Source organism: Salarias fasciatus, chromosome 14 (assembly GCF_902148845.1).
Source record: "Salarias fasciatus chromosome 14, fSalaFa1.1, whole genome shotgun sequence".
Lineage (NCBI taxonomy): Eukaryota > Metazoa > Chordata > Actinopteri > Blenniiformes > Blenniidae > Salarias > Salarias fasciatus.
Window position 1 is genome coordinate 35,897,052 of NC_043758.1, and position 25,706 is coordinate 35,922,757.

Sequence of the window (25,706 nt, forward strand, 5' to 3'; positions counted from 1 at the left end):
TCAGGGAGTCGTGTCGCCGCGGTGCATGGAGGCCCGTCCCCAGACTCCCGGGCCCCCGGTCCCGCCGCCCCCTCCTCCGCCGTGGTCCTTGTCCGACTCGGGCTGGCTCTGGGCGCGCTCCGGCTTGGGGTTGGGCGTGCACGGCGGGTCCGGCTGCTGCACCGACATGGTCCTGCGCAGGTGGGTGCGCTTGCAGAGGAAGTCAGGCTTGGCGGAGAGCCCGAACGAGCCTTTCCTCAAGACCATGCGAACCGAAGAGGACTTCTTGGGTCTGGCTCTGTGGCCGAACTGGAGCGTGGAGAGGTGCGCTGCATAACCTTCGCTCAGGAACTGCACACGGTACACAATGAAAGGGTGAGGAAACCCCAGAGGAGGGCCTGCAGTACGTCATGAAACAGACACAAATACAATAAAGTGGCCTCAAATGAGAACCTCCCTACCTGGCACTGATTCTGGTACTTCTTCGAAGGTCTGCCGACGATGTAAATCTGTGAAGGGCTGAGGCCGAGCATGTTGTAGACCGAGATGTCCTTCATGGAGCCGTAGGCGGAGTTGATCTTGATGTGGCACTGTTGACAAAAACAACGTTCAGGGACATCCTTCCCAAACACGTGGCTATCGTCAGCGCGATCGCCGTTTCCAGCGTCTCACCTCCTGAATCAGGTTCCTGAGGAAAATGGTCTTTTGCCGCAGAGGATCGTGAACCAAACCCTCGGAGAAGAAGATCATGCCGTGGGGGAAATTGTGCTGCGAGAGCCAAGAGACCACCCGCTGCTTCTGCATGTCGGGGCGGCCTGTGATGTAGATGATCAGATATCCCAGGTCCTGCCAGTGCCTGTGTGCCAACGCCAGACAGCAGAGGGGGTGAGTGGATCAGCGCTGACCCGACCGGGAGGAGGAGGAGGCGCTCCGAGGCTCCTCACAGCTGAATACCGCCATTATTCTGAACTGCTTCTCATCCCTGGGGCAATTTATTGATGCCAACGCATGCAAAAAGAAAAACAGCGTTTGTTTCCACACAGCAGCCTTTTCCCTCCCTCTTCATTTCAGGGAAGATAAAAAAATCTATCACAGTTGAGGAAACATCAAAAAGCTCCCAAACTACGGAAAAGCTTCCAAATCTCATAGGACTGAGCTTAGCAACCACTTCAAACGTGATGCTATGATGCTCCACGAGCTTCGACTCACGATTAATAGCAGTTTTCCGCTTGGCCTGGTCTGTGAACGTTCTCACACAATGAAAAGAGGGCTTTAAAACATCATGCTGTCTCCATGCATAAACTTCACCTGCAGCTCGGGACATTAACGTTACATTATTATGGTTTTAACCCATTTAACCCGTCAGAGAACCCTGCGGTTTCTTCACACACTGCACCTGGAGACAGAAACCCGGCGAGCGCCTGCAGCCAGTTACCTGACGACGTCCACGGCTCCGGGGCGGACCTTGGGGTCACTGCCCATGATGGACACGCTGGCGGCGAAGGAGCCGTCGATGCTGAAAACCACACACTCCATGCCGCGGGGCAGCACGGTCAGGTAGGCCTCGGCGCTGGTCTGATCGCCCCTTGGGGATCGAACAGAGGAGAGAGGCTTCAGGGGGAATGAAACTCCTTTTCAAGGCTGCTCTTTGTTCTGCCGTCCTCGGCAAGGAGCTCACACACGACGCAGAGCGCAGACACTCGAACACTCACTGCCTCTCTGAATTAGTGCACGAGGTGCAGATGCTTACTTGACCACCATTTTGATTGGATACACGCCCAGGCCGAGCCTCTTGCTCTTGGGGATGTTGTACGTGACCCTGCCGCTGCTGTTGGTCACCTCGGTGTCGAAGTGGACCCATCGGCCGGACTGCGGCTGCGTCATGAGCAGGACGTCCACCTGAGAGGGACAGGACGCCCCGCCGGTCACACACCGCCCTCACCCACCTCATCTGCACCGACACATCAGACAGTCGCCGCCGTTCACCTTTTCTCCGGTCAGGGTCACCATGTCCAGCGGCCCGTACATGAAACGCCCCACCAGGGTCTGCGGTCCGTCCTCGGTGGCGATCACGTCGTTGACCCGGTGGTTGGACGTGACGTTCTGCGGGTCAACACACCAAGCGGCCGTCATTCACAACATCACTGCCTTCAAGCCTTTACTGCGCAACAAAAACAGGCCGGTCAGCAGCCAGACGGGCGGGCGAGGGTCCAGGACCGCAGGAGGGACACAAAACACACAAGTCTCAGACTGTTCTTTCTTTTTCCCCATTAATGACCTTTCAACACCGCTCCAGAGCTTTGTAGCAGTCTCACCACTTTCAGATCATCACTGAGATGCAGCTGTGCTTTTGCTTGAAGAGCAACAACAAAAAGATTCATACATATGTTAATTTGTCCCATAAGCTTTCGTCAATAGAGCAACAATCTGTGCACACAGCTTCACACACTCTACACACTCCTCTGTGTGAGTGTGTGTAGATCGTGACAGGCATCCACAGGTAGAAAAACAACAGGACTGTGACACATGAATGAAACTTGCCACCAGATCAGTTCCTGAAGCCACGTGTGAAGTTTTTTTTTCTTCTTTTTTTTTCCCAGGACTTCTTCGTGATTTGACTAAGTATTAGGAGCATGGATAAGAGTCTAAACATCCAAAAGGACTGAAATACTGCACAGAGAAACCTCATAAGTATGAGCTGATTTCCATTAGCAGCTCATTTCTTCCTGGTTCAGCCACGGCGCTGCAGTCGTCCTCGTCCGACCCGCCATTAGAGCCTGGGAGACGTCCAGCCGGGGGGAAAGCATCTGAGGCGCTCGCCGCTTTCATGTGCTGCATTTTTCATGTTTTCAGTGTCCAGACAAATAAGCGGCGAGCTACTGTGGGATGTGACAGAGGACAGCTGTAACTCCCCATTAAACCTTTTGCTCTGGTTCTTTCCTCCACGTTCGCTGAGTGAAACACTAATCCCTCAATCTCTCCCGGCCGAGATGCTCGCATTTTAATAACATATTATGAGCACACTGATGTATAATTCACAGGCTCTGTTGTGGGCCAGCATGACAGAAATGTTAATTTTTCCCACTGACTTCTCTGCCATTTCTGTAACCTTTACTTTATCCTCACGAGTCGACCGGCATCCAGCTTCCCTTTGGAAACATTCGCATTTATTTAAATGATGCTCAGGAGATTTTTTTTTTTCATCGTTACTTGCCATTTCTGGATTTATGACTGTGATCAAATGTTTGTTCTTTGAAATAAACGACCGAGAACAGCAAGAACGTACAATTTGAATTTATGAGTAAACAAAGAGAAACGGCAATAAACGTGATGCGTCGCTCTCCTTTTCTCTACGGTCGCGTTTCACCTGGATTAGGAGGACGAGATGTGTTTACTGACAGCGCTCGCCGATGGATGATGGGGTTTCTGAACAAATATTGCCACATGTTGCTGCTGCTGTTTTATTTGTATGCGTGTGTTTCAGTATCAACACACTGGCTAATGATAATTGATTTAAAGGATGTGACATCTAACCAGGAAGTTCAGCGTTTCCAGCTGCTGTCCCGCATTAGCTCTGTCAACAGACAACTGTTTGTCAGTGCGAAGTCTCACTTATTGATATGGTAACAAGCCTCTGTGTGTGTGTGTGTGTGTGTGTGTGTGTGTGTGTGTGTGTGTGTGTGTGTGTGTGTGTATATGTGTATATTATTCAAAAGATGGCTGCGTTCATGACTGGAGGGTGTCTGACGGCTTCCTGAATGTGGCGAGCTCTCCGTGTGGTCGTCCAGCCAGCAGCATGTGGCTCAGCGTCAGCCTCTCGCTCTGAGACACGGCGTTGGCGAGTCAGACGGCTGCCTGTGGAAGAGAGGCAGGAAAGCCAGCAGCCACACAGGCAGCAGCTGTCCAGCTGTGACGCCGGCCTCTCGCCGGGCTGGCGGACTTCACAAACACACTTCAGGAGTCGTATTGCTCTGCAGCGGACGAGCCGGCTGTGCCCAGAGTGAATCAGCACGGCGCCGCTTTAAGTCGCCGCATCGTGAATTGTTTTCAACTTCAAGACGGGGCAACTTCTGGCAGCCCAAACATGAGAAACACACCACGAGCTGGAGGTGAGGCGCAGGCCAGATGACAGCAGAAGAAGAAGAAAACCTTCAAATCAAATATAAATGTGTTTCCATGGCACTCCGTTTATGCACGTCTATTTTTAGGCTGGTGAAAAGCGAGCGGTTCTGAACTTAGAATCTTTAGAAAATGGATTGCAGTATGACCTTGATTGTTCTACTGGGGAAGCATGAACAGCACGAAGACTCGGCCTGCGTCTGCTGCTTCAGTGCTTCAAGGTGAGCGCGAGGGAAACGGCCACGACTCATTCATGCATGCAGCGACACTCAGACTCCGCAGCTCAACTGATTAATAATAGCTGGATTCTCGGTGCAGAGCCACTGCTGCGGCCGGGGAGGAGCCCTGTTTTCCTGGCGCTGGGGAAACATCAAGTATTAACGGTTAGGTAGTGTGTTCAGAGAAGAAGAGGAAGAAGATGTGAAGAAAGAACTTCTACAGTTTAGCTTCTAGATCACTAAATAAACCCTGAACCACTGTTTTCTCTCCCTACAGCTGGACATTTTCCTGCTGTTCGATGTGTGGGTGGCTCTATTCCTGACATAAAGAGACACTTGGCAGACCGCGTTACAGTTTGCATAATATCTGCTGTTAAAGTCCTCTCTTTAAATATGCATGGAGTTCACAGGTTCAGAGGCGAGCTGCTAACCATGAACGATGAGTTCAGATTTCTGGTCGTCAGGTGAAACTGGGAGAGACGTTCAGTGAATGAATCATTACCCTCAGTTTGACATGCGTCCTCCGTCGGAGCCACTTCTCTCGTGGGCTGGACGGAGAGAAGGGAGCCGAGTCCAGACTATCTGCTTCCTGGGTCTTCACGCAGTCACATCGCATGAGCTGCTGACACACACACACACACAGATACACACACACACACACACAGAAGAGACAGGACGTCAAACACTGCACCGGTGACTATTCTGCTCCGGAGTAAAGAACGGTCCACGATAACACGGTGACTTTATCCTCTGAATTATCATAATTCACACTTCCAGCTGAAACTGCAGTTGTATTGAATACCTAAGTCATTGCATGTAATTTAAATCATGGTGAAAACCATAATTTGAACACGCACAGCCTCGAACTAAAAACAACCTGGAGAAAGGTAACACTGCTGCTCTGAAGCGAGCCATCGCTACGCCGCTGTGCATAAACCAAGTCATTTCTGTGGAAAGTTTCTTTCTTTAGAGCATCCATACGTGTGAATGTGGGAGTTGAGGCATGTCCTCTACCCATAATTCACTGCAGCCTCCCACATCCTTACATCAGGTAAATAAGTCTCTGGGGGATGAATATTTTATGTCCTCCTCTTATTCCTCCTGTGTGCTTTCACATTGAGTAGATGGCAGACTGGTGCATCTAGAAATACTAGAATGTCGTGAAGAAGTTCAATAATTTTCAATATTATCATTTCAGACAGTCAAACCTGAATATTATATTGATTCATTACACATAAAAGGAATATTTCAGGCCTTTATTTCCTGAAATTTGGAGGATTGTGGCTCAAAGATCACAAAAACCCAAAGTTCAATGTCTCCAAAAAATACAATTTTGCAAAAAAAAATGAAAAAAGAAAGACCTTTTCACCAGAAATGTCCGGTGTCTGAACAGCTCATTTATGTGCACTCAACTCTCCTCTAGCATGAATTCCTGCATCAATTATCGTTTCCTTCATTATCGATACCATCATCATCATCACTGTCATCATCATTCAAGATGTGAGAAATCTTTGAGCAGCGTTCAGGGCAGATGGCGGCGCCGGTTAATTCCAGGCCAAATGGTTTGTTTCCAGCTTCAGAACTAGAATAAAACTGCACTGACTGATTGTGTCGACTCTTCTCATCACGATAAAGACATGAAAAGAACCGGAGGACTTAACCGAAGCTGACAACACATTTTCAGGCCTTTAAAACACCAACCACCCGTGAAAGGAGTTGGCAGCACATATTTAATTTCTGCTGATTACTGTCAGGCCCTCTTGCATTTATTCATAAAGTATTTCAAAAGTACAGAATCAGCCTTACTGGGGTTTTTGTTCATATTAAACATGCATGAAGAACCCGTGCGGGGCTCGGCGGTGACGAGAGAGACGGCTGCTCAGCACGGCGGCTGCAGTTGGTGACCTTGCTTTTTGTTTCATAAGCTTTTTGCACAATCAAGTGTTTTGACCATCCGTCATCAAAGCGGAACCAAGGCAACAAAAAGACCTTCGGTTCACATCCTGCGTGAGCAGCTTTCAGCCCGGATCACGACTCGGCACTGGGAAGACGCACAACCTGAAACATCTCCGCTTCACTCAGTCAGAGGCTGCAAAGCGGTCCCTGCCCCGCCGCCAGACTCTCTCTGAAAACATATTCAGGGAGCGCTGCATCAAATCAGCGGCGTCTTTCACCGAACGACGTGTTGTTTGAGAAGCAAAAAGCACTTCGGGAACCAGCACCAGCTGTCCCTCAACACAACTGGGAAAAACAGGGAAAACCGCAGGATCACATCTTGCTGCCTCAAATGCAGACTGCCACCCGGAAAGTGATCACATACGCAGCGTGTTCAAACCAGACCTTCTGCTAAATGAGCTGCATGACTGAAGCTTCCTCAGACCCTTCACTGACGAGACAACGTACCAACGCTGCGCCCTGGGTCGGAGACTATCTGCAGAAATACATACAAGGTCAGCGTTTTTTTTTAACCTGTGCAAGTTTAGAAAGGATTGACACAATTTTTAATGTTCTTAAACTGGAGGTAAATGTCATTGTGTCACAGATGCAAAGACATTTCTGGACGATTGTTCCAAAACAAAACAGTTTGGCAGATTTGCATCATTTTTAAATCAAGCATTACGAGTTTATAAAACGTGATGTTAACATACCATAAAACTGACCACACGACATCTTAGTGGGAATCTGAGCTTCTTAAACATGCAGGTTCCTGATTGTGTGATCCAGTGTTGTGCAGTTTGAACCACTTTAGCACAGACACTCTGCGAATGATGTGATTACAACAGAAAACCAGCGTGGATGATTTTCAGATCAAGTCAAAACCTGAAAAAAATCAATTCTGTGTCACTCCCAGTATTACTGAATCCCTCGGATTTAAAACACTTTGTTCCCTACACACTCATCACACACAAGGAGCAATTCACACAGCTGATTACCAAACACACTGATGCTAATTTAATCAGCGTTTTATGTGTGTGTGTGTGTGTGTGTGTGTGTGTCCTAACAGAGAGCAGTGAAGCCTCACTGAAAGGCTCTTGTACCTGTCGGAGGACAAACGCCGCGACGTCGGTGGACTCCCAGTAGGAGGCGTGAAAAAGGTGGGGCAGGGCCACGGTGGGAAACGCCGTCAGCACATCTGGGCAGTAGAGAGCGTAGTCCAGCCTCTTGGAGCCCCACCAGCTGCTCGAAACTGAAAGACATGATTATCGATTAAAGCTGTGAGAATGAAACACACAACGCCACAAATATCGCAAGGCTCGCCCAATAAACTCATTCTGTGCCAGTAAACCTGAGTCGGGTGTGTTTTTTGGTGGCTTAATGGAGAGCTGCTCAGTTTGTACACAGTCAATATTGTAATTCAGTCATCTTATTTCTTAACCAGCTGTGTTGTAACCAAGGTTGATGAAAGGTAAAAAAACGCAGCATGCATTAAATGCTAAGAAGGGTCTTTTAACAAGGATGTGTGAATGGGTGTTTAATATAATTTCTTTTACTATAGAAGAATAATTAAAACAAAAAATGTTGACTACAAAAACAATAGCAGTAGAGGCAATATCTATTATTTAAGATCCTGCTTTCAGTATCTTTATGATTGCTTTAGTTCCAGATGTGATCTAATTACCTGAAACACCCGTTAATGTGAAGGAGCCCACTGTGTTCCCTTCACTTATTACACAAAAACTGCTGAAATTCAAATAAACCTGAGAAAACTGGGTGCTTTATACCTTTTACCCCACAAGGAATGTCAAACATGGAGAAGTGAGGCGAATCCATCTGCAGGAGATGAATGAGAAACGGCAGTCTGGCCTTCGTGGAGCCGACTCACTGTTAGCGATGGTGTTTCCCAGACGGCCCATGGAGCAGTTGGACGCCTGGCTGTCCACGCTGGTCACGCTGGCCCGGCGGCCCCCCTCCTCCCCCCGGCATCCGTCAGGCTTCCCCTCGGAGGGACGCTGCTCTCCCTCCAGAAACACATCTGGCTGGCTCTGGATGCTCTCTCCTGAGGAGCCAGGAGGAGACGGGAAGAAGAGCACAGCGACTGGTGGGTCGAAATGTTCAAGTCAAAGCTGTAATTTGCCTGATAAGCCTCTCTCTCTGCATACCGACTGGCAGCAGCAGAACCAGGTGAGGGCCGACTGAATCAGTTTATTGGTTTTGTATTTAGCGTTGGATTTGAAGGTTTAGAGACTGCTTCCCACTCAGATTCCGACAAGTGGAATAATTCATCGCGCTGGTTTTCTCACCCCCACCGGCAGCTTTTTCCTCTTTGTTCCTTGATAATCCTGCATGAGAGGAACAGGGGAGCTTTCCCTGGAGGCTTCTCCAGACATCATGGATCTACTTGTTATTCCCCAAGTCGCTGTGGGAAGCATATTTCATCAATAATTTACCCACTGGAACAGCAAGCATCACGCACTCCGCTGAATAGCACATTAGTCTGAAGCCTCACAACGTCCTGAGGACAAAGGGCGACTGGCGCTGAATGTAATTGGGCTTCTGCCTCTCAGTGTTGTCGAGCACGGCTGAACAAAAGCTGAAGCTGAAGAACAACGGCATCGCTCCCCCGACAACATCTCCCTCCGCTGCGTCTGCTACGGAGCTGGAAAAGCTTTTACAATCAAGCTCAGGAGAGAGTGCTCATTATCCCGTTAGCCGGGCCCAGCATTTTCCTCCGGATCTATTATGAGGCCGGGAATGGCCGAATGAGCCTTTACTCCACATTTACCCTTCGCTGTGTGCTCCAGATAGAAGGCTGACCTTGGCAGTGACCTTCGGTGCTCCGCCAAACCTGGGAAAAGGATGTAATCTCTATATCTGTGTGTGTGGAGATTCAGCGCTCAGGAGACGCCACTCCTGCTGTTTACCTGCTCCTCTTTACGGTAATGTGCATGGGTCCAGGAGTGTGTGATGGAGTGGCTGTCAGTGGAGGGAGCAGAGATAAAATTAAAGCATGCTCGTCTCCAGAATGTAAATCCAAACACACGGAGCGCGGCTTGAATGATTCAGACACTCTTCCAGGTCTATAACCGGGCACCAGCTCGCTTCTAAAATAATGTTATGACCCAGAATAACCGGCGCGGGTCAGGAAGCAGCCCGTGGTCGGGGGGCTCGCCGCCGACCGCTGGAACGGTTACAGATGAGCCGTCAGCCGCCGCCACATGTTGCATGTTTGGAGCGCGAGGCGCCGGCAGCTGCGGCGGAATACAGATGAAGCGCCGCTCTGTCAGACGTGAGGCCGAATCGGCCGAGCTTAATAAATCCCCACAGCGAAGGCGAAGAACAATTAACATTTAGACGGCGAAGTGATGAAGACGATGATGGAATCTGACACACACTCTGTACACATCGAGGCTGTCAGACCGCATCTGGGCTTTTATAATGTCACGGCTGTGTTTGGCGGCAGGAGGGCAGGGGATGCAGTCTGTATGCGAATAAACAGTATAGAAATAGAATGCTTGCCTAGTTTAATTTGATCTAGAGCAGGAACACACAAATACAAACAAGTCAGTAGATTTACATTGGACTAGTTTAGTTATCCGGGTGATATTTGTGATGAGAGCAGGAGGGCCAGTATTGTTAGTCAGAAATCCATGTACTAATTTCATGTTTTTATGAAAGATCCGTGTGCTAAACGACTATAAAGGTGATAAGTGAAGATAAAATGCAGGAGTATGAGAAAAGCTCCAGGTACACCGTCTGCAGAGGCTTTACTTTTAAAGTTAAAGTCAAACTAGCAGCAAGTCAACGAGCATCATTCAGGAAATCCAGAATGTTGAGTTTGGAGTTTCCCTCCCAGTGTGTGAGAAATTACAGCTCCGCTCATGTTAGATGATAAAATAAGTGAAACTGATGTGTCATCATCCCACAGCAGGAAAATGTCAGATTCTGCAGCAGCTGCATATTTAAAAAAAAGATATTTAAAGAATGGTATTTACAACATCACACTGAACATTTCAAATGAAGGCCTGTGGGGAACGTTCAGCCAGCCGTGTAATTTAATGTCGAGGGAGTCTGAAATTCATATGATTGTCTGAAGATAAACCAGCCTCTGCATGAAGCAGCCACACACTACACATCCCATAATGCGTGTCATTTCTGGGACCTGCTGGGCTGGAATACTCCCCTGTCGGTGCTTAAAGTTGTTCTCCAACAAGTGATATAGAGTAGAAACGGATCAGCTGAGAACTCCGAGAAGCTGATGAAAGGCTTCTGAAGAATCAGACGGCAAATACATGTCAGTGCTTTTCTGTTCAGAGGCCTTTCAGTCAGAACACTATAGAGCGAAGGAAACTGGAAATGGAGAAATGGTATGAGAACGACCCGGCCACGGGTCTGTGAATGCCTACAAGGTCCTGTGAATGTCTGAGGCTTCACCTCCACTTCAGGCAAGAGTGAGCCGGAGAGTTTCACTCCTCTGCTGGAGAAGGCTTTATTCTGTCCCCGGTGCAGGGCGCCCGGCTGGGCTCGGGCTGCGTGCACGGCACTGGTCCACTGCTGTCGCAGACACCGCAGTGCAGGACCTGGACAGGACCTACAATGACGAGCTAAAGGCCAGACCGCTAGTCTACAATCGACCGGAGAGCTTCACATTTCCACATCCGCCTCAGAATACACACACAGTTCAAACACGCCACTTCAAACCTGTGAAGTGTGTTTTGTGTTCAGTTGGCACACCCAGGCCCTGATGCATTATGCAGCAAAGCAGGGTGGAGACAGAGCAAAGTGGACTTCTTAGCTAGAGAGATGAAAAATCTTTCAACAGAAACGTGCTCGCATAATCTTTAAAATATCAAAGAAACAGTGATTTACTGTCAGACTCTCAGATGAAACCAGGCCTTTGAGGGAAAACAATTTGGTTTTTAATGACTTCCACGCCCCTGCGATGGAGGATTCACGCTGTTTAAATAAAGTGAGCAGAGTGAGCGGGGCCGGTGAGGCTGGGATCATGCATGAGAGCTGAGGAGCTGCTGGGAGCTCCTGCAGCCACGAAGGGGGTGACCGATGTTGTCTGTGATGAATCTTAAGCTTGGTAAAGATCCTCTTCTTATCTGCCTCCTCGACGGCCCCCGGGGGGATCTCCATGACAGAGCTGGCCTTTTTAAACACTGGCTTTAATCACCATGCAAAGGGGGATGTAGTTTATCACACTCTGCAGTAAAAATAGTGGTGAAGCGTACAGCATCCCCCCCCCACAGCATGCTGATCGTACTGAACCCGAACACAACTAGATGAGGGGCAGGATGAAGATAAGAGGCGAAGAGGGTGAAAATGAAAGGCTTGTTTTTGTGCGTCACCCCAGTACTGGACTCCAGTTACATTTATGTGTCTCACAACCGTCTACACCAGTCTCTGTAGTGCTCAACAGACAGATGTTTTAATATCCAGACCCTGCTTCATTCTGAAGGTGCTGCCTCTGCATACTCCGCTTGCAGCAAGGTCAGTAATTTTTACTAGTTCAAAGGATGTGCATTCACACACATCGCCTGTCTCAGACAGTCAAACACACTCGCATACACACACACACACACACTTTCTTTCACAGCACGATGAGCAGAGGGAGGCAGAGAGAGACAGAGCGGGGAGACACAGAGGACGGCATCAAAGCTAAAGACAAGCCGCCACGGCGCCAAACAGACACAGAAAGAGGGGAAAAAGAGCGAGCCGTGCACGCAAGAGGGCTTGTAAATATGTGAACAAATGGTGCAAAGGAGAGAAGGAGGGGTTGAAGTCCTCAGCCGTTACTCCCTCGTCTTGTCCATGTATCCCCTCCTGATGAAATCATCAAATCCAGCTCCCAGGTAAACGACTGAAGCTGCTTTACCAGACGACAGGACTAAATACCACCGCCTCTCACACTCACACAGTTCCCTCTGAACTCACACACACTGGGCAAAACATTTCAGGTCAGTTCTTTCATGTGCTTTCAAATTGAAAGACAATACATGACATTTGTTGAGAGGCAACAGGGATTATGGGACAGAAACATTCATCCTGAAAGTAAAAACCACAATAAATCTGCACCTGTAATATTTATTATCGTCCTGCATTTAGTATTTTGTCTGCATTACATCAATGTATTTATTGGTCTTTTATCTCACATCCTTTCATTTTTACCCACCCTGTTCTTATCGCCAACAAATGACAGCCTGCAAGCTTACATATGAAAAACATCCATCAATATATTCCCCCATGAAAGCACTGCTCACCCAGCCCTGCTGAATTGATCCGACATGAGTTTACAGCTGCTCCCTGCGCTCGTCTACATGTGTACGTATGATGAGAACAGACGTGCTCAGTGTGTGCACGGTGACCGTTTCACTGTTGAATCCTGATTTATTATTAACATCATTATTCCCAATATTAGTCCAGTCATCAATCAGGATAAAGGGAATTCCATTGCTGTGTGATCATTATCACACGATTCATCTTGTTACTAATAATATAATCACAACACTGATTATTTTGTGAGTTTCAATAGTAAGTCTTTTTTAACAGACACCGTTGGAACCACACAGACAGTCTGAGCGGCACACAGCCCACCCCGCCCCTTCCCTTCCAATTAACTGCTCATCTGTCATTTCACCAATGACAAATGGACAAAAGGGGAAATGAAAAGTCAACAATTCAGAGAGAAAAAAAAAAAAAGCTGAAAAATGTTAGGAAATTCCAGATGGAGAAAAAAAAAATAAGGTCCAGAGCACATAGCAATCATACTGAATTACCAGTGTGGGGAGAAAGAGATTTGATCCTGCAGCAGGGAAGAGTCTCGCAGCTGATCACAGCTGGAAAACGACTTCAGTATGATGGAGGATGATTGCTCTGTGGCCTTGAAACGTCATTTTAACAAAAAGAAAGAAAGCGTTTTAACTGAGCACATTCCTCCCAGGCTGTGGCCTCGCTCCCACGCCTCCACGCTCGCTAGCAGCTTCATCGGCCAATAATCTCATCAGGGGTGAAAGAAAAAGAAAAACAAACTCCCTTCTTTACATGAAAGAACAATTAGCCATGCAATCAATGCCAGTTATAAGCAGTATTGATTACTATAGTTCCTACATGTATTTGCTCTGGCTCTCCTGGTTGATGATATTTCCCTCTGGACTGAAGCTGCAAACCAACAGGAGCTGAGCTCCTTGCCTCTATAAGAGCAGCAGTGGTCATAATGAAAGCTCCGCGGCTGTTGATGTCGGCCTCAAACCCACTGGAGCCTGATTTGATTGGCTCCCCAGGCCTTCGTGACAGCTAATTACCATATCGCAACGTGGGAAACGGCTGATGTGAGCGTCTGCGTCTTCTCGGAGTGCCCGTCTCTGCACCTGTCTACGCTTTTCAATTTTAACACCTAATTTGACAGCAGCCGAGCTCGGTCAATACGGCAGGGATGCAGACCCACAATTAAAGAGCGGTGTAGCTGCAACAGTCCATGCTGCGAGTCTGCGGTGATCTCTGATGTGTCTCTGGCAGAAAAGATGCGTCTTTTACACAACGTCATCCAGAGTAAATCACATGTTATCAGAATAAACAGGCTGATGAAGTCAAACATCCAAGGGTTGATAAAACAATTGATCCTGCAGCAGTCTGGCTGTGGACCTGTTTGTAGAACAAAACCCCTTTCAACCCTCCACCTTGGCCTACAAGACACTAAACCACTAATTTGCCACCACTGGTAGCCTAGCATTTCAGCACATGGCGTGCGAAAGGAGCACACAGCTCCTCTTAAACAGGTTGACTCCTGCAGGTTGTTAGCGCACCAGTGATGAGTCCTCGCCCTACTTTCCTCGGCGTTATCGGTGGATAACTGCTGTTTAGAGCCAGTCTCTGGCCTCAGAAGTGGGTTAGACTGTTCTTCAAATAAATCAGTGGCTCATTAAGGGCTACAGCCAGCCCATGTAGGCAGATTCCTGCAGCGCTGGGGCATCGAGCAGGAGCCGTCTGATCCTCAGGGGGGGTGGGGGGAGCTGAAGGTGAAGGCTGCCGGCGCCACCCTGAGAGGAAGCCCAAGGCGTCTCATATATATATAGTATGGTGTCTTTTCCTCAGAGGGCACAGCGCAGAAACATGGTGTAGAACAGTTTCTCACTCATCAGGTGTGTCTGCAGGCAGGGAAAAGATCCAGACGGCGTCTTCTCCATTGTTACCTGCGTACGTCCATGAAATGAAACGTCATGCACGGCTCCTATTGTCAGGGGATTCATCCTGCTGGGAGGATGTGATTCTGCTCCAATCAAAACATGTGATTCCCTTTCAGTGTTCCTCCCCATCTATTGTGACGTATATCTCCAATGCAGCGTGTCTCCTCTGATTCAGTTCTGTTTAACACACCCAGGCAGAAAACGTCCTGAAATCTTCTATTCTGAAAGTGTTTTTATCAAAATAATATACAGAACTGGATGTTTCCTGACATCCATTTTCAACAGACATTAACAAATAATGTCTTTTATATTGTAATGCAGCCAAATGAGGCTTGAAATGCAGCGGCGGCTCTGCGGCGGGTACGGAGTCGAACCAGCCATCCTACCTATGAGCATGGTGCGCCCGTCTCCCAGAGGGTAGCGCTGGTAGCGCGGCACGGCAAACGGCGGCAGCTTGTGGAAGAGAGGCTGCAGCAGAGGCTCCAGCCGGGAGGCCGAGGGGTCCGAGGGGTAGAAGAGGTTGAAGATCTGAGAGCAGGCCGGGTGGAGCTGGGTCACTGCAGGAAAAAGTAAAACAAAATAAAATGAAATAACCATCCCATCATCAGAAAGGCAAGTGTCACAAGAGGCAGGGTTAAACTTCCAGTGAAAATAACCTGTAACGCTCGCCCAACACGACCTTGTCAGTGAATTAGACTGAAAAGTACAAATTAAAACATATTTTTTGTCCTGAGCCCGAAAAGGCACCGACCTTTGAATAAATGGAGAGGTTAAAAAAAAGACCAAATCAAGTTAAACTGGCTTGATCTTTAAAAGAAAAATCACAAAATTCAAAAAATATGAAAGACGAGGAAATGATGCGTCAAAACCGTCAATCAGATGTTGTTTGCGGATATTTTTTAACCTTTGAGCTCAGTTTTGAGTGTATTAAAAGTGATCGGGGAGCTGATGATAAGCCAGGCGAAACAAACTGAACCGGAATGGAAATGTCTGCGTGCACGTCATGCTTCATCCTCACCCTGCACGGCGGGAAGCACGGTGCGCCTCATGGCCAGCACCAGGCCCAGAGGACAGCCGAGCAGGAAGCAGTCCGACACCTCGAAGTCGAACCGGCCCGGATTCACCACCAGGCTGGTGCTGCTGCCGCCGCCGCCGCCACCGCCGCGCACCTCCACGCTGTCCTTCATCAAACTGAGACAGGAAACACGCCGTTAGTTCTGATACCACCACCCTCACGACTCGGCCACACTTGGCTCTCTCCGCGCTCACAGATGCAGATTGACGAGCTGCTCTCGGTCTGCACGCCAAAGAAGGGCATGAAAACATTTTATAGCAGTGCTTATTGATTTTGCAATAAAAGCCGTAATGACTGCACTGTGGTGGTCTGCCACATCAGACCGGTGCAGCTGCAACTGGCAGTAATGCCTCATAATCTATGTAGTGAGGACTGTTGAGGAGCGTAATACGAAGACGTTACTGCAATCACATAAATCCAAAATACCTAATTCAAACTGACCTTGATCTTCGATTTTCATCACCAAATGAAGACACATGAACACGAACATTTTAACACAGTGTAAAATATCACTGTTGATGTGTGTGTTTTTACATTTTATTTGATCGGAGTGGTGGAGTTTGAATGTAAAAATGAGTATTTGGAGGTCCGGGAAAGTTTCTCAAAAGAGAGACAGGTAGAAAAGGTTTTGGAACTACTGCTGTTCAATAAGACCATTTAGTAAGCAATCAGGTTTAATTGTGTCGCAGTGCATCCCTTCATTAAAACTCCTCAGAAGTGCGCCCATCCTTTCAGTTGCTCCAGCTGAAGGTCGTGGCATTGAGCCAGCCCCAGATGAACACGGGTGAAGGAATGGAACAATCTGGACTGATTACCAGTCCACGGGGCAAACGCAGAGCGGCAGACAGTCACAATTACAAGAACTCCTACAAGCAGTTCAAGGTCACCAGCTCACCTAATCTGCATGTTTTTGGACAGGAAGAGGAGAACATGTAAACTCCAACTCAAACTGGGATCATTCTGTGACGGTGCAAACCCTCGGCACATCCTTCCAGCTGTAATTAAGTCAAATTAATATCCATCGGTGAACAAAGAACGATCGTATTTCAAACCGAAGCTTCCTGGGTGATCAATATGCTTCAGCTGCTGTGTGAAATGTTTTGACTGTGTGAGTCACTGTTTCCTCCGCTCGGTGCTCGGTTGGGTTTAGCAGTCGAGGGTCGTGGTGAACGCCGGGCCTTTATGACTCAGCCGGAGCAGGTTGCATCACACGGAGCGCCGCTTCCCGCTGACGACATCCAGCGTCTCCTCATTAAGTCTCACGCAGGAAGAAAGGATTAGGCAACAAGCTCCAGACACATTTGAAAGCTAAATCAATAGTGCTTTGATTGCTCTCTGCTTCTATTTTGGGATTTCATCTTTGTTCTCATATCATGCTCACTTCCACACTCCACCACCTGCTCAGCTCTGAATATTCACAGCGCTGCAGATTAAATCCAGATCTCTGCAAGGCAGACAAAATCCCAAGGAGAGTCGTTTTCATGAGCGACTCACGGTTCATGTATGGTGAATGATTTCCACCTCTCGCATGTCTGGAATGATAGAGCGCGTCACTGCTCATGGGTGTTTACGACGGCGGCGCCTCATAAATGTATTCACGCTGCCTTCAAGAGAAATGTGAACAGATGTGCCTGCAATGCAATTTAAACGCACAGGAAACAACTTTTCATCTTCCACGCATTTAATATTGAATGAATGAATGTATTTTCTTTGGACAAGTGGGACAACAAATCAAAATATCGAAAACACAACATTTGTCCCACCGTCACAAATGGTTTCCTGTTCAGTAACTCCTCACCCAGTGCAGTGCCACCCAGTGATCCTGTTGCCTGTCATGTTGAGCTGTTTGACCCCAGACTGTCAGAAAGTACTTTATGATTTTATCTCACCTGTTAGAGAAGAACTTTCCTACAACTTCACACTTCACACAAGGATTCGTGGGAGTTCACTCGACCACTTCACATGTGTTTTGTGGACATGGAGAAGGTGTTCAACCACGTCCCTCGTGGTGTCTTGTGGGGGTGCTTCAGGAATACGGAGTCCGGGGCCCCTTGTTAAGGGCCGTACAGTCTGTCGGACTCCAGCAGGGCTGCGCTTTGTCTCCGGTTCTGTTCAGAGTTTTCATGGACTGAATTTCTAGGTGCAGCCAGGAGCTGGAGGGGGTCCGGTTTGGGGACCACAGGATTTCTTCTTTGCTTTTTGCAGATGATGTTGTCCTGTTGGCTTCATCAAACCTGGACCATCATGCACTGGGGTGGTTTGCAGCCGAGTGTGAAGTGACAGGGATGAGGATCAGCACCTCCAAATCCGAGGCCATGGTCCTCGACCAGAAGAGGGTGGCTTGCCTCCTCCAGGTCGGTGGAGAGACTCTGGCCCAAGTGGAGGAGTTTAAGTATCTTGGGGTCTTGTTCACAGTGGGGGACGGATGGAGGTGAGACTGACAGGCGGATCGGTGCAGCGGCTGCAGTGATGCGGTCATTGTATCGGTCCGTTGTGGTGAAGAGGGAGCTGAGCCGAAAGGCAAAGCTCTCGATTTACCGGTCAGTCTACGTTCATAGACTTATCTATGGTCATGACCGAAAGGACAAGATCCTGGATACAAGCGGCTGAAATGATCTTCCTCCGTAGGGTGGCTGGGCTCCCTTAGAGACAGGGTGAGGAGCTCAGTCACCAGGGAGAAGCTCGGAGTAGAGCCGCTACTCCTCCACATTGAGAGGGGCCAGCTGAGGTGGCTCGGGCATCTGGTTAGGATGCCTCCTGGACGCCTCCCTAGGGAGGTGTTCCGGGCATGTTCCACCGGGTATAGGACCCAGGACACGCTAGAGAGACTATGTCTCCCGGCTGGCCTGGGAACGCCTTGGGATCCTCCAGGAAGAGCTGGAGGAAGAGTCAGGGGACAGGGAAGTCTGGGCATCTCTGCTGAGACTGCTGCCCCCGCGACCCGGCCCCGGATAAGCTGTTGAAGATGGATGGATGGATGGATGGATGGATGGATGGATGGATGGATGGATGGACAGTTATATTGTTGAATTCAATTCAATTTGCTGGCAGCATTTTGTATGTATGATGTAACACACTTTAATGTCTCAAATGGGACTGAGTGAGAGTTTATTTTGTCTGAATTTGACGGGTAACTCTGACTGATTCCCAGTATGATCAGCTCCAGAGTTTCTACGACAGCAGTGTTTCAAATCTTGAGCATAATCTCAAGAACAATTCCCAGTTTGAAGCAGAGTCAGACGATCACCTGAACGGACACTGAGGTGGGAGGATTACTGGCCCCCGCCAGTGCCTGGGGGTTTACACTGGAACGTGGTGAGGAACAGTGCCCTCCACTCAGCCCAGCAGGCTCTTAATCAGGGCTGGAATGAGAAGTGAGAGCTGAAGGTGCTCCAAGACACAGCTGTGAACCGACTGGATCCCGCCTTCCGTGTTGTGATGGTGCAAACCCAGCGGAGTGTGTGATCTGGAATGGGAGCGCTGGTTTGCTGGAGATGAGTCAACATGGCAGTGGTCCCCTGGACCCACACAGCACCCCCACCCCCCACCCCCCCAGTTCACCTGGAGTGCTGAGCCTCCCTCTCTGGCACAGGCACAGATATGCTATTTATAGTCCAGCGGAGACGGGTGGGCAGGCGGGGCAGTCAAGCTGCAAATATTGATAAAGAGCAGGGGCAAGACGGGGTGACACGTCCCAGACGATCCTGGATGAGGGAGCACCATCTGGGTCACAGGATGAACTCAGAACACACTCATCACCGAGCCGCCAGCGTCGCCTGGCAGGAGGGGAGGGCTCACTTTCTGAGATTTCTTCAAAAGTCTTGCTTATATAACATTATGTGTGGCAGACGCACATTCTGACACACGTTCATTCACATTATTTATATATGCTATGAATTCTCTCAAAGTGTGCAGTCAGTTTTGCGCAAAAATGCCCAATGACAACAGCATTTATTACTATTTGAGTGTTTCGACACTATTTTCTCATTAACAATATTACTACATCTACCATATGAGACAATCAGACTACAATTAAAGTCTTTCTTAAAGATTCTTTTTTCTCCTGTCATGCAGTGTATCGGTGATAATGTGCATTGATCAATAGCAAATTAACTGTAATATTTTAGGGATTTTTTTTTCCCCATTAAGGACAAAAAAACAATAATTTGTAATAAAACTTTGTCTTTGAATGTATGGCTGATACAAGTGGTTAACAGCTTATTTACTATGTCGCTGATGTGGATTTTTAATACATTATTTAAAGATAAAGTTCAGAATCTGGGTCAGACTGAAGATTTTTGAGGCTCTTTCAGCAAAATAGTTGAGAGAAGTAAAATCATCTTTAGGTCAGGAAACCATGTGAAGCTGGGAGCACAGAATATGCATTAATTATATGAGATAATAAAAATGAGTGATGGGGCCGATTCTTCAGCATGTCCACAGTGCAGATGTCCATGTCTTGAAATAACAGGAATTCTGAATAACATATTGAAATCCGATCAATGAGTTGATCGGTCCAGAGAGGATATCTTCAGATGGGTGTCTGTCTGCTAAAAACAGCCTCAGTAAATCTGCTTTCAAACTGCTTCAAAGAAAAGAAAATCCATCTTTTGGGGTCACCAATCAGAGCCTTGACCTAAATCCAGCAGAGGCCAGAGAGCGCTTTACAGCGGGACTCCCAGAAGTTCCACTCAGCTGAATCAGCGCCGATATGAGCAGGAAGACCCGGGAGCTTTGAACATGTCTGATTCTGCACAAAGGGAGCAGAAGGGAGCGTTGATTGTTAAGACTACCGCGTCTTGTTTAGCCCAAAGGTGTAAAACTCAGTTTAAAAGCTGATTTAAAAGCTCCAGACCAGTAAAACGGCGGCGTGATAACCTTTCAGTCTCAGGTTTCTTTTGACCCTCCAACATTTTCCTTTTGTTCAACTGCAATTTGCTCAATCTCACAAAGTCTGCAACCTTAGAAATCCCAAACACGTTGAATATTTTGGAAGAAAAAAATAATACAATCTCAACTGACAGCCAGTGGCTACGATGCAAATTGTGCTGACAGTGCAAATGGAAATCTACACTGGACGTGGTGTGTTTTCGTCACAGTGTGTGAGCTGTGTCCTTGCGGCCGTCCCCACCTGGTGAAAAAGCTGTGCTGGCCCGTGGACGAGGTGTCCCCGTCGTACGAGTCGCTCTGCTTCCGGCTGAGCGAGGGGCCGCCCTGGCCGTCGTTGGGGGCGGAGATGTCGATGTTGCTCTTGCTCAGCCTCTTGCTGGAGCTCAGGCCGGGGCTGGACTGCCCCAGCAGCCCGGAGTTATCCTGCGTTGAAGTGATCGAAGCAGGAAATGACACATAATAAGATCTGAGCTTGTGTGTTTTCACCGCTGAATGAGGGGATGGAAAAAAAAAACACTGTATTAGCAGCACTGAGCTGATTGCAGCGTCTGAATGGTGAAGTGAACAAATACCAGGCTGAAAGAGAGAGTTATGCAACACTTATGACACACCTGAGGGTTTTTTTTGTGTGTGTGAGGGTTTCTGTTTATTATAGAAGCAGCAAGGACGCTGCTGCTGGCGTTACAGTGTAGTAATGAAATGAACTGAGCTTATCAGAGGACCCTGATCATCTGCAGCGACCACTCCATCATGCCTCGGCAGTAAATCTGTCTTTCAGCGGCTGCTGCGGCTCTGCGCCTCGTCCTCTCAGCGGCAGTCGCTCCTACCTTCAGGCTCTCGCTGCTGTTGTTCCTGCTGCTGTTGTTGGGGCTGCCGTGTCTCTGGTGGTTACTGAAGCACAGCGCGTCGAAGCACAGCACGCCGCCCACGCAGTCACCCATCAGGCATACCTGCTCGGAAAATATACGCTTTAAACGCCCGCTGTACGCGGCGCTCTCAGCGAAGCATTAACAGGAACACGGTGGAAGGGAGGCATAAATGGCATCTTAGAAAAAAAAACCCATACAGGCAAGCTTCCCTGCAGCGTCACTGTGTGTGAGGGAAAAATGTGTTTTCACTGCGTTTGTATTCAGATCACAGGAAAACTAATCAGCATCAATACATCACATAAACGAAGGCGTGTTACTGAGGAGGGCAACGAGAACGTTTTACAGACAGAAATTCTCCTTATTGGTGAAAATAGAAAAAGAGTTAAGAAGCTGATAAAAAGAACACAGAGGAAAAGCCTCCATCATTGATCGTCATGTTTCTAAAAATACCCTGTTTTCTTCTTCACTTTGTATCTTGAAAAACACCTGAGATCATGGTACACACACTTTTCAAATCATTCTCATGTGTATTCATAGAAAACAATTCAGAAAATGGATTCCTGGAAAAAAAAAAAATCAGTTTATTTACCTTTATGACCAGTTTGGTCATTTGAAAGTGACAAAAATGTGTAATAATCTTGTAATAATCTTGTGTAAAATGAGTAGAATTTGTGAGAAATAGGGGAATGGACACAAAACTCGTAAGTTCATTAACAGACACCCAATGCAGTCCAAAAAGTTTGGGCTTGTGGAAAAATAGTTTCCCATTTCAACACATTTACTAAAAAAAAATGAAATGTGACTTTGGTGTCGTGCTTCTTTTCTTTTTTCACTCACTTTAAAAAGTTAAAGAAAGATAAAGAAGACATAAAAGCTTCTTTTAACGCTTGTCTTGAAACCTTCGACAATATCAGGGTTAAATGCTTCAAATTTTTCAATGCCACATCCATTAAGATATAGTATTGAATTCATGGTCATCAAACATGAGCTTCACCTTTTTCATTTCCATTATTGGATTGTTCATCTGTCACGAGGAAAGAGCAAAGTGCATTAAAGCTTTTTCTGTGGTTCTTTCTTCTTGCAGCAAAAAGAAAGAAGGGAGCTTGTTTCAAAGTTAAGTGCTAAATCATATCACATTCATCAGGCAGTTTAACGTTATAAATACTGCGAGTGACTTTGAAAATCTCCATTGCTAATTAGTGAGACACTTGCTTCTAAAGTAATCAGTTGAGAAAACAGTGAAGGGATTTAATTAGATCGCTTTCAATTAGGAGATCAAGCAGTTGACGCCGAAGCAAAAAAAATACACGAGCGTCAAATCAGAATACACGGTCGCTTCATAAACGAGGAGAAAAAGTGAACGTGCGCGCTCTAACTGTTAGAGACCGGATGACTGATCCATGGCTTTGTTCGTGACGGCCTGAAAAATGTGTTTTTACATTCACGTCACTGAACGACAGCAGCTCACTTCAAGAAAATATAAATCATAGACAAACTGTGCCATTAATTTAAAACCTGTTACTAAAGCACATTCTCTGTCCAGCCTTGAAATCACTGACTGATCGTGACTCTAACAGACGTTTTGCTCCTGAATGCAGAGATCTGGACCCTTCAGGAGGGCGGGACCGACCTGCCCGGAGAATGCCTGGCCGTCCTCCGACTGCAGGAAGCTGCGGTACACCTGGTTGGCCCGCTCGATGACGGTGGCCACGGCGTCCTGGTAGCGCGGGGAGACGATGGCGAGGAGGGGGAGGGCGGCCAGAGGCAGGTGGTCCACGCTGCTGGACACACAGCTCTCGTCGTAGCTGTACGGGTTCAGACTGGAAGGAGGGGATCATCAGGATTAATGACAGGAGGAGGAGGAGACGCCACTAGCAGCAGATTTCAGCCAGTATTTATCTTCTATTTCCTAAATATACTGCGTTTACTTGCAAGGTTTGATAAACTCACAGACCGCATTTCTCAAAGTTCCCTTTTGACCATCTGTAGCAATGAATGTCAGATAAAGAAGCACTCTATCTAATTGGAGGCCGAGGTTTTCCTTTGAATGACAGGGAGAAGCAGCCGCTGCCTCGAGCCTCTGAATGTAAAAAAACATGAATAAGGACACTTTTAATGCGGCCCTGCAGTGAAAACTGAAGCACAGCTGCTGCTGCTGCTGCTTCCTGAACGACTGTCATGACGCGTCGATCGATGTTAATTCCATCTTTTCTGAAACTCTCTGCACAGAAATACATCAGTGGCATGATGAGGTGTTTCCAGCAGTAATTTCTCAAGGAAGTGTTACAGCATGAGGCTGCTGCTGGGTAATGATCTTCTAACAATTCAAATAACACACAACTGTTTTCTGACTTCCACATTCTGACGCTGAACGTCGATCCTCACAGAGATCCTTCGGTTCAAGCCCCTCAGTGCTCCACTTAACCCTGTGTTTGTTTCTCCTGTAAAGTGCTGAGAGTTGGCTGTGTTGCTCTTTGTGCAACACAAGTAAAAGCAAACTCAAACAGTTTATTTAATGCAGTGAAAGTTTCACACATGCAGAGAAGAGATGTCACTTCGACCAGTCGACTGTTGCTTGGCCTTCCTGTCAAACTTTCGAACAGTGAATAAAAACCGAATGCTAACAGTCGGGATAATTAAAAAAGAAAAATGTCATTAGCAGAAGGTAATTAGCTAATGACCAACACCTGGACCCAGTGGCTGCGAGCAGCGAGTCCCCATCATTAGCTTAGCAGCTCCGCACACTTCCCACTCACTGCGCTTCAATTAGAGCTGCAAAACCTCTCAGCTCAATGCATGGCCTGCAAGTCTGTTTTCACATTTACTGTACTCGTTACGAGAGCCCAGGAGGTAATGGCTTGAAACATCCTGACAATGATTCAGTCTGAGCACAATTAAAAAAAACAAAAAGGTGCACAGATATGAAACTAGTTTGGAAATGGAACACAGAGAACTTCCCCATATGACAGTGTGTTGGATTTCACACACATCTTTAACTAAGATGCTGTTAAAATGGTCGACATTCTAAATAAAACAATAAAATATATGGTTACAGAGGAAGGGAGAACATGCAAACTCTGCACAGAAATGCTGGAATATGGGCCTGATTCAGGGAATCGCTCTCAGTGAGGACAGGATGCTAAACACTGCACTATCAGCTGAGGAATGTTTCCCTCCCCTCAGAGCGCCAGGAACCCAGTCTTCTGCCCTGTTCTGACTGTTCACCGTATGGCAGTTCTGTCAGACCAACGCACGTGACGGTAGTTTAACAAAGCAACGATCCTGCATCCATCCATGTCTTTCTTTCCATTCAGCAACACGACTGAGCCGCTCCGTGTTTGCGGAGACCAAGGCCGCCGGCTGCGGCAGCGCCGCCGCTGTGTATTCTGAGAAAGCAGCGATGAAGAAAAGAGGCGTCGGTGTGGTCGCTGCGCTTCCAGCGATGCTATTCAGATTTCAGCACCATTCCCAGTGCCACATTACAGAAAATGACAAATCCGAGGGCAGTTATTTACGTTGCATGCCGAAGTCACACACACACACACACACACACACACACACACACACACTTCATCCACATAACGGCTGGTAAAATGGTTCACTTTTACACCCAACAGGGATGAATTCAGCAGCAGCGCGGTGAACCATTACCAAAACCAAATGTGCACATTTAACTTCAAGTAGTACAACAAGAGTTTGGAAAAAAAAAAGCAGATTTTAAACCAAATCAGGACAAATCTTCCTGGATGTGCATTGACATACAGCTGTAGAAACAGCGGCTTACGTTTCCAGCTGAGTCATCTGGCTGACACACAGCTTGAGTTAATGAGATTACATGTTGATTATTGTGTTAGTGAAGTGAAGAAGCTTCGGTTCAGTGGGTTCAGGACGGATTTCTACTTTAACTGTGGGGTGGAGACGCTTACTTGATCGCATCGTACGATCTGCATGCTGACATCCCAATAATACGCAGAGATGGGATTCTTTTTATTGATGCATTAGTAAAAAATTACCGTCTGTGGCTGCTCTTGCTCTGATCACTTTGCAGTAAATTTGAAACCTTTGAGGAAATTAACAGGCTGTCGAAGTCGGTTTGTTTGACCTTGATGATAACCTGTTGAAACAAGCGGCTTGTGACAGAGCTGAACACACACTCGGTGTTTGGTGGTCTCGAGGCCACTGTGTGAAATATTCCTCTCAGGAAACTGAGGCCTGGAAATGTCAGCTGACTGCTCCAGGAGGAGGAATTTCACCTTCATTATTTGAACCACGCTGACTTGTTTATCAGCTGCCTGTTTATTGAGCTGTGGCGGTGACTCAGTCAGAAGTCCCCGTGCCCCGCTGAAGCGCCGCCGAGGTTCCACTCGCAGCTCCGGAGGTGCCGGGCCTTGATTTCATTAGAGTCTTGTTAACAGCTGCTGTTCTCACA

The 25,706-nt window shown here is 47.6% G+C and overlaps 1 protein-coding gene across 2 annotated transcripts in view; it reads right to left on the minus strand.

Annotated features, from left to right (window-relative positions):
* Window positions 1-25,706, minus strand: part of pitpnm3 (PITPNM family member 3) — a 90,596-nt gene continuing 64,890 nt past the window's right edge. For both annotated transcript variants that reach the window (XM_030109036.1, XM_030109035.1), the window contains exons 6-19: window positions 22,908-23,097; window positions 21,236-21,358; window positions 20,650-20,831; window positions 15,462-15,634; window positions 14,830-15,000; window positions 8,140-8,313; window positions 7,355-7,503; window positions 4,819-4,935; window positions 1,966-2,082; window positions 1,730-1,878; window positions 1,415-1,564; window positions 652-835; window positions 441-569; window positions 1-330 (exon numbers count right to left, since the gene is read on the minus strand). In XM_030109036.1, the coding sequence (XP_029964896.1) occupies window positions 1-330; window positions 441-569; window positions 652-835; window positions 1,415-1,564; window positions 1,730-1,878; window positions 1,966-2,082; window positions 4,819-4,935; window positions 7,355-7,503; window positions 8,140-8,313; window positions 14,830-15,000; window positions 15,462-15,634; window positions 20,650-20,831; window positions 21,236-21,358; window positions 22,908-23,097 (2,338 nt within the window). The remainder of the gene's footprint in view (window positions 331-440; window positions 570-651; window positions 836-1,414; window positions 1,565-1,729; window positions 1,879-1,965; window positions 2,083-4,818; window positions 4,936-7,354; window positions 7,504-8,139; window positions 8,314-14,829; window positions 15,001-15,461; window positions 15,635-20,649; window positions 20,832-21,235; window positions 21,359-22,907; window positions 23,098-25,706) is intronic.